We start from the raw sequence: 12553 nt of genomic DNA on the forward strand, positions 1-12553 counted from the left end.
TTGTTTAGTTTTTTTATTCAGCAGCTCTCCCAAGTTTGCAGTTTCAGCAATCTGGCTGCTAGGGTCCAAATTACCCTAGTAACCAGGCATTGTGTTGAATAAGAGACTGGAATATGAATAGGAGAGGCCTGAATAGAAAGATGAGTAATAAAGAGTGGAAATAACTATACATTGGTAGCCTTACAGACTATTTGTTTATTAATTACCTTGAGGTGACCTGTATAAAAGCTACTGACCTTTCTTCTTTAAAGATATTCTCTCGCAGGAAAACATGTTTTGTTTTTTGTTTTTTTTAAAAAAAAAACACATCAGTTAATAGTGCTGCTCCAGCAGAAATCTGCATGCAGGATTCTAACTCGAGGATTCTGCTTAGCAGGGACAAAGATAAGAAATTAGGGATGCACTGAATCCAGGATTCGGTTTGGGATTTGGCCTTTTTCAGCAGGATTCGGATTCGGCCAAATTCTTCTTCTTGGCCAAACCGAATCCTAATTTACATATGCAAATTAGGGGCGGGGAGGGAAATCGTGTGACTTTTTATCACAAAAGTAAAAATGTTTCCCCCTTCCCACCCCTAATTTGCATATACAAATTAGGGTTCGGTATTCGGCCAAATCTTTCGTGAAGGATTCGGGGGTTCGGGCAAATCCAAAATAGTGGATTCGGTGCATCCCTATAAGAAATGTATCAACTAAATGTATCAATTTAGAACAGTTTACAGGGTCGGCGACCCCCCTTCCCAGAGCTGCTTTAGAAGGTGAAAAATTACACTTTACACTTCAATATTAGAAAAATGGTGAACAACCCCTTTAAGAATTTGATGTGATTCAGTGCTCAATCCTAGAATCGGAGCATAGAAATTAACTGAATAACAAAAGAACTGTCCTGAAGTCCGGCCTTTGATCTCGGCAGCATCCAGTAATAACACGGAATAAGTGGGAGTAGAATAATGAAAGGGACACGGTGGATAACGGGACGTATGTTTATCCCTCGGCTGATGGAACATTCTACAATATGATCACACGGAGCAATTGAAAGAGCAAGGGAAATCGCACAAAGGTCACGTTCTAAAACGTCTCCGCCGCCCCTAAACAATTTACAGTGAAATTGGCTGAGGAAGCTTCTTACATAAATTGCACAGCTTGAATGGGGAAATGGAATTGTGATTCCAATGAAACAATCTACAGACATGTGGTCTGTCCTCAGGAATTCATTATAGGGCCGCCTCGTGCAGCTGGAAGCAAATTGAAAACTAGACGCAATAATAGAGTGTTGAGCAGGAGAAAATGTGACGGCGAAACTGCAGGGCGAAATAAAAGAAAATGTCACTTCCCGCCCTCCTCCTGCCGACAGCCGATCCATCATCCCGCGTCACACGCTGAATTTCAGATGAAGCCGCAAGCTTTCAATTAGAAATGTGACAAACGTGGCCACAGATCCGGTGATTCTACAGATATTCCCAAATAAGTAAAACAAAAGTCAAGGAACTCAGAGGTAACGTCTAATAGCCTCGTATTTTACAACACCGGCTACTTTATTTCTTATAATACACAAGTTTCAGTGAGTCGTGTGACAGAAATGACATCAATGAGTACCGATTATAACTGATGACATCACTAAACACCGTTATAAGGATGGGGTCTGTTATCCGGAAACCCGTTATCCAGAATACTGCGAATTACAGAAAAAGACTCTGGGTTATTTATCAAAGTCCGAATTTATCTCCATATTTTCTGCTACAAACTCTGATCAAATCTGATCGTTTTTTTTATGCTCATTTATTATTACATTTTCCCATAAATTTGCTTTCCAATTTTCACGATTTATTTGGATTTTTAATCTGATTTGTCGGATTTTTCACCCGAAAACTCACTTTTTTTGCCCAAAATCTTCGGGGTATTGCACAAAATCCAGCGCACATCAAAAAATCATTGGGTCTTCTCCCATTGATTTATATGCTACATCGACAGGTTTGAGATGCCGGATTTTCTGATTCAGACTTTTCCATCCTCAGGGTTTAATAAATTCCGAAATATTTGTCAGATTTTATAAAAAATCTAATTTTTTCGTGATTTTGGTATTCAGAGTTTAGTAAATAACCTCCTATGATTCCATTTTATCCAAATAATCCAAATTTTTAAAAATGATTTCCTTTTGCTCTGTAATAATAAAACAGTACTTTGTACTTGATCCCAACTAAGATATAATTAATCCTTATTGGAAGCAAAACCAGCCTATTGGGTTTATTTAATGTTTACATATTTTCTAGTAGACTTAAGGAATGAAGATCCAAATTATGGAAAGATCCCCTATCTGGACAACTCCAGGTCCCGAGCATTCTGGATAACAGGTCCCATATCGGTACTTGATCCCAACTAAGATATAATTAATCCTTACTGCAAGCAAAATCAGCCTTTTGAGTTTATTTAATGTTTACATGATTTTCTAGCAGACTTATGGTGTGAAGATCCAAATTACAGAAAGATCTGTTTTCCAGAAACCCCCAGTTCCAGAGCATTCTGGATAACAGGTCCCATACATTATGTTCATGACTCTTGTGTATTATATATAGTTGTTGATGTTTCTATACTTCTGTCCATCATCTCTTTTCTGAATGCATTGTATTGTGCATATGCATGTATGGGATCTGTTATCCAAAATGCTGAGGACCTGGATAAGGGGTCTTTCCGTTATTTAGATCACCATACCTTGAGTCTGCTAAAAAAATCACATAAATGTTAAAAATAAACCCAAGAGGATTGATTTCTAACAATAAGGATTAATTATATCTTAGTAGGGATCAAGGACAATGTTCTGTTTTGTTATCGCGAATTAAAAGGGAATGTGTTTTTAAAATATTGAATTATTTGATTAAAAAGGAATCTATGGGAGACAACATTCCTGTTTCCAGTTTTCTGTATAATGGGTTTCCTGGATAATGGGTTTCCTGATAACCGATCATCAGATTAACCCTATAAGAATATACATATATGCCACTTATTAGTCAAGTATTATTATAATACGGAGGAACTGTGTGTTGATTTTGTTGATTTTCATTGTTAATCCACAAAGTAGAGCTCGGACATTTCACTTTCTGGGTCTCTAGCAGTGATTTAGCTGGTTGTCGGATTACTCTGAGAAGCATCTGAAAGGGACTAGTTCACAGGGAGGTCACCAATTCATTACTGGCTTGCAGGGTGGTAATTCCAGCCTGTGCATGTTCCTTTTGTGCTGCTTACTGAGGCTGAACATATTCTCTAATTCCTCCGAGACTGTAGCAAAAACATCATCACAAGGCTGTCTGGCCTCCCCTCCTCGCTCAGGTGCTGAGAGCTCTCTGGAAATGGGACGGATTGCAAGCGACGCGCACGTGATAATGTACCAATACGGTGCGCGGAATGTGATGGCGTTTATTTCGCTTTCAAGGGCTGCTAGTTCTGCGGAGTGACCCAATTCCACGTGCTTGGTTACGGTGGCACTTAATGATCATGTTGCGTTTTTTATGGATTCCAATAAACAAGATTATTAAGATTATTATTTGTTCGACAGCCCTCCAGTTGGGGAATTTTAGCAGCTTCCAGTTTTCCTTAGCAATGAAAAGGATAAATATAAAGAGTAACACAAAGGGCAGAGACGCTTGGGCAGATTCTGGGGAGATTAGTCGCCTGGCGACAAATCTCTAGTTAGGTGAAACTAATCTACCCGAACCTTCTCACCGGCTAGAATGAAAATCGACGGCGGGATAGCACTCGGAGCACTTCGTTTTTCACAGTCACTTCGGGCGACTTCGGAAAACGAAGTGCTCAGAGTGCCATCCTGCGATCGATTTTCATTCTAGCTGGCGGGAAGTCAGGGAAGGCAGTTCGGGGAGATTAGTCGCCCTGAAGAAGAGGAGATTTGACGCCAGGCGACTAATCTCCCCAAATCTGCCCGTGTGTCTCTGCCCTTATACTAGAAGAGCATTGTTGTTTGGTGGACATGGTTGTTGACCCCTAATAACCAGATAGCATTTTATTTTGCATTCTGAATTTAGGGAAATGGATAAAAAAACTAGGACATTATATAACATACTAAAAAAGTAAATTTGAAAGTGAATTGCCATTGAAAGTTGTATTTTGTAAAAATATGTAACATTTGCTGATGAGCGCAAGCTTTCCTTGACCAAGGTTGGACTAGGCTGGCAGGTGACTGGTAGAAAACTTGGTAGCCCCTAACCCTCCAGGATCCCCACCAGGGCTGGGGTAGGGGTTCAGCTTGCTGGGGCATCAACAGGATGGAGGTGTTTGCTGTGGGGTGGGGTCCTTGAGGCGGAGGCTTCCAGTGGGCCACAGACACCCCAGTCCGATGTGATTGCCTGATTACCTATAAAGGCAAGGTATGTCTTTCACACAGGGATTGGCTGTTTGTTTGTTGGGTTTAACCAGACTAGAAGATTAGGGTAGATTAGTCGCCCAGCAACAAATCGCCTCTTTGTCTTAAACTGCCTCCCCACCGGCTAGAATCTAGATCACATGCGGGATGGCCCTCGGAGGGCTAAATATTCAGAAGTCGCCCGAAGTTTCCTCATGATGCAACTTCGGAAATTGAAGCGTTCCGAGTGCAATCCAGGCGGCTAATTAGATTCTAGTCATCGGGGAGGCAGTTCGGGGAGATTATTCGCCCGAAGAAGAGGCGATTTGTCGCCGGGCGACTAGATCTCCCTGAATCTTCTTGTCTGTCTCTGCCCTAACCGTACAAGCTTTGTTATTTTTTTCTTTCAGAGGAAAAAAAGGGTATTCCCATGTGTAATAGATTTAGATTTGCCTCCTATGAAATAAATCATTCCTGCTTCATTTGGCCCACACAGGCCAAATGTAATTATAATCATATAGGATCTATTTGACACACTCAGCTGGTTTGACATCAGACGTTCACTTTATTGTATAATGAAAGATATAGGGTACATTTATTTACACCAGAAGACACCCCCCCCATAACCTGTAGAAAATAGGGTGACATTGCAGCGAAGCCCACAGCATAACTGTCCACAGAGGCAGGGGTTCCCAACTGCAGGCCACGGACATACCCAAACTGGGCCACCAAGCCCGCATTTGACATGGTGTGTGCCTTTGATGCGGGCGCACCAAATTGGTAGATTTATGTGCCGTGTGCAGTTGACTCCCGCCAGGTCAACTGCACAAGGAACACCGGTTCCTTGGCCAAAAAAGGTTGGGGACCACTGCACTGAGGGACCCGACAGTTGATCAGGTGGTGGAAATACTGTAGAAAGGAGTCTGTGAAATGATTGATAGATAATTTAAATATAAATGGGATCCCTCAGTTCAAGGTGGTGATATCGAATAGCCCTGTCTGCGTTCTGGTTATTTATTTTATTGTCACATAATTGGGAATTCCTGCTCTCCATCATTCACCATGCGAGATAATCTGATTGGCTCTTTCTCTTTTCCATTAATGCCAAAGCCATTGCTTTTTAAAAAAGGAGGCTCTTGAATATTCAAAAGCGAGATCTTCCCACATTCAAAGGCAAGGCTTCATTGCATTTTAATAATACAGATTAATATATTTATTACATTTTCTATTAAGGCGTTAATGTCTGTATGGCAGGCTGGCTACCTTCTCCCACGTGACATTTCTCCAACCTTCTATTGTATTAAAATCTCATGTTGGACCTGTTAAAAAAAAAAAAAATAAGTTTTGCAGAACAATGAAATTGAAAGAAGTTTCATTTTATACTTGATGAGTTTACGTTGCGAAGTTACAGGCAAGTACAAGGCACTGTTTTTATTATTAAAGGGGAAATTATTGCTCAAAATTGAATTATTTGGTTAAAATGGACTTTATGGAAGGTGACCTTCCAGTAATTTGGATCTCAAAGGATTTCTTTACATGGAATCCACTACCTTACCACTGTTATTGTTGTTTCTGTGCTTTCGGATTTTCCATTTTAAGCCATTTTTTGCTCAGTTTTCACAGGAATAATCTGCAGATTTTAGCAAAAGATACTCTTTTTGTCTATTTTCTTCATGAATATTGGATTTAGTTCCGGTACATCACAGTGAATCTGTCCACTTTGGGTGTTCTAGGAAATAGACTTGTAAATAATTCAGTAGGGAACTCGATGCACGTATCAGGCTGGAAAGCCCTCTGTTTATCTTTGTATCGCTTGGAGGATGACGAGAAAAAAAAGGTGGCCATAGACGTAGAGATCTGCATGTTTGGCGACGTTGCCAAACGAGCGGATCTCTCCCCAATATGCCCATATTGAAGTGGGCGATATCGGGCTGATCTGATTGTGGGGCCTAACGATCGGATTATAATGCATCCGAAACGGGCGGTCGGATCGCGGGACTGCATAAACGCACAGATGCGGCCAACTGTATTTTTTAACCTGCCCAATCAAGATCTGCCCGACTTTTCGGCTATATATTGATCAGGGAAGCCCGTCGGTTGGCCCCACACACGGGCCAATAAGCTGGAGACTCGGTCTGTCGCAGCCCACGACCCATACCCGGCCCGCAACTGCCTTATCTGCAACCCAATCTGTAACCCCCCTACCATAATTAGTTAGGATGTGCTGTTGCTGCAACCTGGAAGTGATACAATCAGAAGTCAGAAAAAAGTTTTCTAAAATATAGACAATATAACATAAGATAAAAAATACCCTGTGGGATGCGGGTAGGATTTTCGGGTGCAGGAATAGATGCAGGTCAAGGGTCAAAGGAGACCTGAAAATGACCTTTGACCCTTGACCTGCATCTATTCCTGCACCCGAAAATCCTACCCACATCCCACAGGGTACCCAACCCGCTACAGGACCAGTGTGGTTACCAGGTGGTCGATATTCTGAACACCTACAGTACCCTTGATGTAAGGTGGGCTTCAAGCCACTATAACATAATCTCATCTCTTATGTCAGTGTGTATGAATCCTGAAGTTCCAGACCCATGATCTCAAGATCTGGTGAGATGTCCTCTTTATATACCAGGAGATGTATTCATTGATGCCTGGTCATCCCTCTATGACATGGTCTTTTATTTATGACTTATGCATCACTACTTCATGGCCAGGTTCGTTACATCTCTAATGGTAACATAGGTGACAGGTGGTGGGTTCCATTAAAGCAAATAACAGGCCACAGAACCAGGTTCAGACTCTTCTCTGTTTGCCGAGGTGAATACACAATGTATACCATGAGCCTTATAGGGAGAATTGCTGCTTGGCTTTGTTCCTCATTAGTGTCCTCCTCAGCATCCCTTATTTATATTGCCAAACCACAGCATAGTCCTCTGGAAAATAGAGGTTGAACATGTGCCTATAAAGTGCACATGAATATTTTATAGAACCTGAAAGAATTCTTATTCTTGTCTGGCTGATCTGCCCTTTAATATTAACAGGAAAATTACCTCGCAGAAGGAAGCCAATTGGATTAGTAAATTATACATAAGCACAGCCATTCAGCTGTACGTCTAATTGAGTTTATCCAATAGGCAATCCAGTCATATCTCTTGCATAAACCATTCTGTACTAAATTAACACATATTTACATATATTCTGCCGCTCACTCTTCTACTTCTTCTGCTTAATAGGATTTCTAGCTGTAATGAATGTTAAGCTTGGAACCAATTATACTGAAGAACCTACTCATAGACATGTGTAGAGCCTAACCGCTATGTGTCTAGTGGCCAATCAGATTGGGGGAATGTAGCTTGACACGGCATAAATTACATTAGCCTCCCTCTGACAAAAGTACTAAAGGCAAAAGATAGCGTAAGCCAATTAAAGTCACGTTATACCACCCAGTTATGGCTTTAGAAACAATGCCGGCTTTGTATGTATTTCCCCCCTACGTAAATAAGCATAATCTTGTGTCTGAAAGCCTTTTTCATTTAATAGTCATTTGTTGGTAAAACAGAGCAAACATCACCATGTTGCTTATAATAATTTAACTACAGGAAGTGTTTTTTATTGTCGATGAGTGAGGTTACTTGGTTATGAGAAATCATGGCTGCTCCCGCTAATTGGAAGGAACACGTCCAGGAAGTGAGGCGCTTCCTATACCGAGTAAAGTGGGGAGTATGTTTCTCTGAGTATTTATAGAAATGTAAAGAAAATGTTATCCTGTCAGTGCTGTAGATTCTATGATCTGGAGAATTTAAAGGGCTAAAGAGGTGGACTTTTTTCAAGATTAACTTTGAGTAGACATTTCACATAGACATTTGCGTTCTAGGACACCTTAAATCTATGTTCTCTATTTCCATCGTGCCAGTCTGGAAATGAAACTGCTCTTCAGTTGGTAGTGTTCTAGACCCTTGCAACCAGGCAGTGGTTTAGTTGAAGGCTGTATCACTGCCGAGTTCTCCTCATTTCCAGGAAGACCAGTCAATGCATGGTCAAGTGGAATTTTAGAATGTGTCTTTACAGTAGAGTCTTGCCACATGCATATTGAGGTAAGATGTTTAAACTAGTTCATGAGTTTGATGAGCAAAGTGGGAACTAAACAAGCCAGGGTTGTGAGTAGACTTAACCTTGCCATACAAGGCCAATTTTAGATATTAACTCAGCCTGGAGAAGCTTATTGGCCGGTGTATGGGATGGAAGCTAGCCCACCAGACTTATATTTGGTCAACAATTATCAGGACAGGTTTGAATATTATATCAGGTGAGGTGAAGCCCACATTAACCTGTTGATATTATCCTTGCTTGATGGGTCTCCACGTGATACAATCCTGGTTTGTTTAGTGCCCACCATGCTCATCAAACTCATGAACTAGTTTAGACACACGTTACCCCAATAAGCATGTGGCAAGACTTTTCTGTAAAGACTTGTTACAAAAATTCCACTTGACCATGCATTGCCTTGTCTTCCTAGACATGTAGAGCAACCAGCGCAGATGATATAACGTTCATCTAAACCACTGCCTGGATGCAAGGGTCTAGAACACTACAAACTAAATAGCGGTTTCATTTCCAGACTGGCAAGATGGAGAATAGAGAACATCGATTTAATGTGTCCCAGAACATCAATGTCTATGTCCAATGTCTACTTAAAATTAATCTTTAAAAAGTCCACCACTTTAGCCCTTTAAGTTCTTCAGATCATAGACATTGATAGGATAACTTTTTTTTATATTCCTATTCTGATCCAGTTATTGGCCTAGATCAGCACTTGGTTGGTTATTTAAAGAACCCTTCGCAACAGGCAGAGTTTAACTACATAGGACGTGGTTGTTAGCATTATGGACAGGACTATACCGTAGGGCAATGATGCAACATGTTGCTCACCAACCCCATTGGATGCCACAACCTGTGACTTCAATGCAAGTGCTTATTTTTTGAATTCTTGGCTTGGAGGCAAGTTTTGGTTGCATAAAAACCAGGTGTACTGCCTAACAGAGACTCCTTTAAACTGGCTATTTGGTAGCTCCTACATGGATAGTCAATCACAAATCCAGTTGGCACCTCCAGAAACTTTTTTCATGTTTGTGTTGCTCCCCAAGCCTTTTTACAGTTGCATCTGTATATTCTAAATAGAGTAGTGTCTATACTGTTTTAAATATACAAGTCCCAGTTACTTTTAATAGGAACTAATCTACAGAATTTCCCTTTTAAATACTACAGTATCAGGGGCGTAACTATAGAGGAAGCAGACCCTGCGGCCGCAGGGGGCCCAGGAGGTATAGGCGGCCCACAAGGCCCTAATTCATATACAGTTTCAATAAATATTGGTAAAACAAGTCAACCACTAAACATTTTGGGGGCCTGAAAAATAATTTGTTATGGGACCCAGTAATATCTAGTTACTCCACTGTACAGTATTCTAATCTATTGTATTTCTTTCCAGGTTCGGTGGATGATGTATTGGATTGTATTTGCCCTCTACACTGTAGCTGAAACAATAGCGGATCTAACAGTATCCTGGTAAGGTTTAAAATTAATATATCATCTGCATTATTACTAGTCTTGACCGACCCACTTTCACAAACACCATAACCTCAAAAACAAATTGTCATTAGCCGATTTAGTTCATTTTTCTTGGAACGGGCACATTTTTTTTATGTACACATCAAGTTTTAAAGCTTTATAATAAGCCCCTTTCCCTTATTGCTGCTTTTGTCTCAGGCTTACAGGTAAGGAGGAGTTCATTATGTTGAGGGGTTTGTCTGTGAGGGACGCCTGGTTAAAAAAATACTTTCCCTTCTACTACAGTTGCTAAGAATCAACAGGGTGGGACCCAAGTTGAAAGTAGTCTTCAATATTAGCGTTATGTATGATTTGATACAGCATTTACTGAAAACTGTAGGTTTAAGGGGTCATTTACTATGACCCTGGACAAGAGTACAAGGGCCTGTACCCCAAAGCAGGTAGCTCTGTATTCATGGGGGCAGCCACAGGTCTCTGTACTCCAAAATGGTCTTATACTGGCACTTGGCTTTCTTATTTATTTGCCACTTCTCTATTCTAGGTTTCCATTGTATTTCGAACTGAAGATAGCCTTCGTTGTCTGGTTACTGTCTCCCTACACAAGAGGCGCAAGTCTGCTGTATAGAAAGTTCCTTCATCCCCTCCTTTCATCAAAAGAAAAGGTGATGTCCCTCTAGATCTATTTTAGTTATTTTCTCGAGTAGTTAAGATCATGGTGAAAGCAACACTGCCTTGTAGGGCTGAAGTCCTGAGCTTGACCCGCTCTAGCCTGCATGGCTGTATTCTGGTAGGATAATTGTTTTTTGCTTTAGTGTGCATGTAATTATTAGATTGTAATCTCCAGTGAGGCTGGTGCCAAGGTAAATGATTGGGAAATCTCCTTTAAACACTGTGAATATGTTGGTTCAAATATGGAACCTGTTATCCATGGGATCTGGTGTTTTCCAGATAAGAGATCTGTAATTTGGATCTCCATACCTTCAGTCTACTAAAAAATTATTTAAACATCAAATAAAACCAGTAGGATTGTTTTGCCTTCAATAAACATTAATCATACCTTAGTTAGGATCAAGTGCAAAATATGATTTCTATAATTATTTGGTTATAAAATAGAGTCTATGGGAGATGGCCTTCCCTTATTTCAGAGCCTCCTGGATAACGGGTCCCATTCCCTAAATATAAATATACAACATAAGAATGGCAATTGATCAGAGATAACAAAGCTGCTTCTTTTTGATATTATGACATTTAACACCCAAATCTCCCAGATACTGTGGTTGGTGTTTATTTCTGCAACCAAGATCTAGAATGGATTCTGATAATAATATAGGGGAATATCTAGAGACATGGATTATTGACACAGATTCACCATAGGACTTCATACAATACTCCATGGCCACAAGGCCTTGACCTCTTCTACCTTTTTGTCAGGAGGTTATGACACCATAAGTGGACTATGGGAAGGTTGGCCAGCCTGGGCAATGCCATCTTAGGCTAGATTGTAGCTCAGAGCATCTAGGCGAAATGAAATATAATTATGCATTCACTTCTTAACATTTCCATCCAACAAAGACAAAGTTAAAATAAAGCCTTTAATAAGAAAAGTCAAAATAATTTCCTTACAGAATGGGTGTGTGTGCGTGCGTGCATAGGTACATATATGAATATTGGATTGAGAAGAAGCAAACATAAGTTATTTTTATGCCTTGGGTTATAGTACATGGGCACACCGTGCTTATGATTTTTTTTCCTTTGCTTTTACTGCCTCTGGGTCCAGGGATATCAAAGTGACTTCTGAATCACAACTCTGAAAAAATAGAATTCATGTTTAAACAGAGTTTCGGCTGAAGGTTCTGTTCTATCATGAAAATTGCATAGCTGAATCGGCAGTGTACTTGATCCTTATCCTACAATAAAATCATGGCCCTTTATTTGTAAAAGGAAATGAAGCCCCAGGGGAACAGTACTGTACAAGAGCTATGCCAAGAGTTCAGAGGAATGTGTGGACCAGACCAGAGGCAGATGGTAGATTGGCCTACCTCAGTCCATTTAGACCAGTAGTTGTCAAGAGTTTCTTGGTTCAAGCCCCCTGATTCTGTGGTGAGGACCCATCTTAGTTCATAACAGGGTTAGAGATGAAGGAGAACATTGTTGGATCAGCCAATCAGCCATAGTTTCAATAATATTAAGGACAGAAAATTAGAGCTCCCACTAAATCCCACTCTTAGCTAAGCTTTCAGTTGTATCTACTAGAACAAATAGGCATTCTGCTCAAGACTCACCCTAACTAGACTTTAGGCTGAACTCCAGCTATAGTTCTGTGCCACCCAGAGGGGCTAACCAATTTGGAAAAGTCTGACTTAGACCATACTCACTTTTTCTCAGTTACACCCCTTATCTGCTCTAAACTTGGTATACTTAAGTTTTTTCCTGAGCTTAAGGATTTTTTCACTAATATAGGGGCATTTGGAATGTTGGTAGGTGAGCAAAAACTGCCCGACACATTAGTATTAAATGTATCATCAGTATTACAGAATGCCAGAGGTCCACCTATCTTTCAAAATCTCTTTGCTGATATTCATTTTTGTCAGAGAGAGAGAGAGAGCCCATATTATGTTCTTTGTGAGCCCTG

General features: G+C 40.5%; 1 protein-coding gene across 1 annotated transcript in view; it reads left to right on the top strand.

The window, feature by feature from the left end:
- The window catches only part of reep3.S (receptor accessory protein 3 S homeolog), a 98582-nt gene that overhangs the window by 55471 nt on the left and 30558 nt on the right, over positions 1-12553 (top strand). The window contains exons 3-4 of the mRNA XM_041570865.1: positions 9842-9918; positions 10463-10583. Coding sequence (XP_041426799.1) covers positions 9842-9918; positions 10463-10583 — 198 coding nt within the window. The remainder of the gene's footprint in view (positions 1-9841; positions 9919-10462; positions 10584-12553) is intronic.

This window comes from Xenopus laevis, chromosome 7S (assembly GCF_017654675.1).
Source record: "Xenopus laevis strain J_2021 chromosome 7S, Xenopus_laevis_v10.1, whole genome shotgun sequence".
NCBI classification, from domain to species: Eukaryota; Metazoa; Chordata; class Amphibia; order Anura; family Pipidae; genus Xenopus; species Xenopus laevis.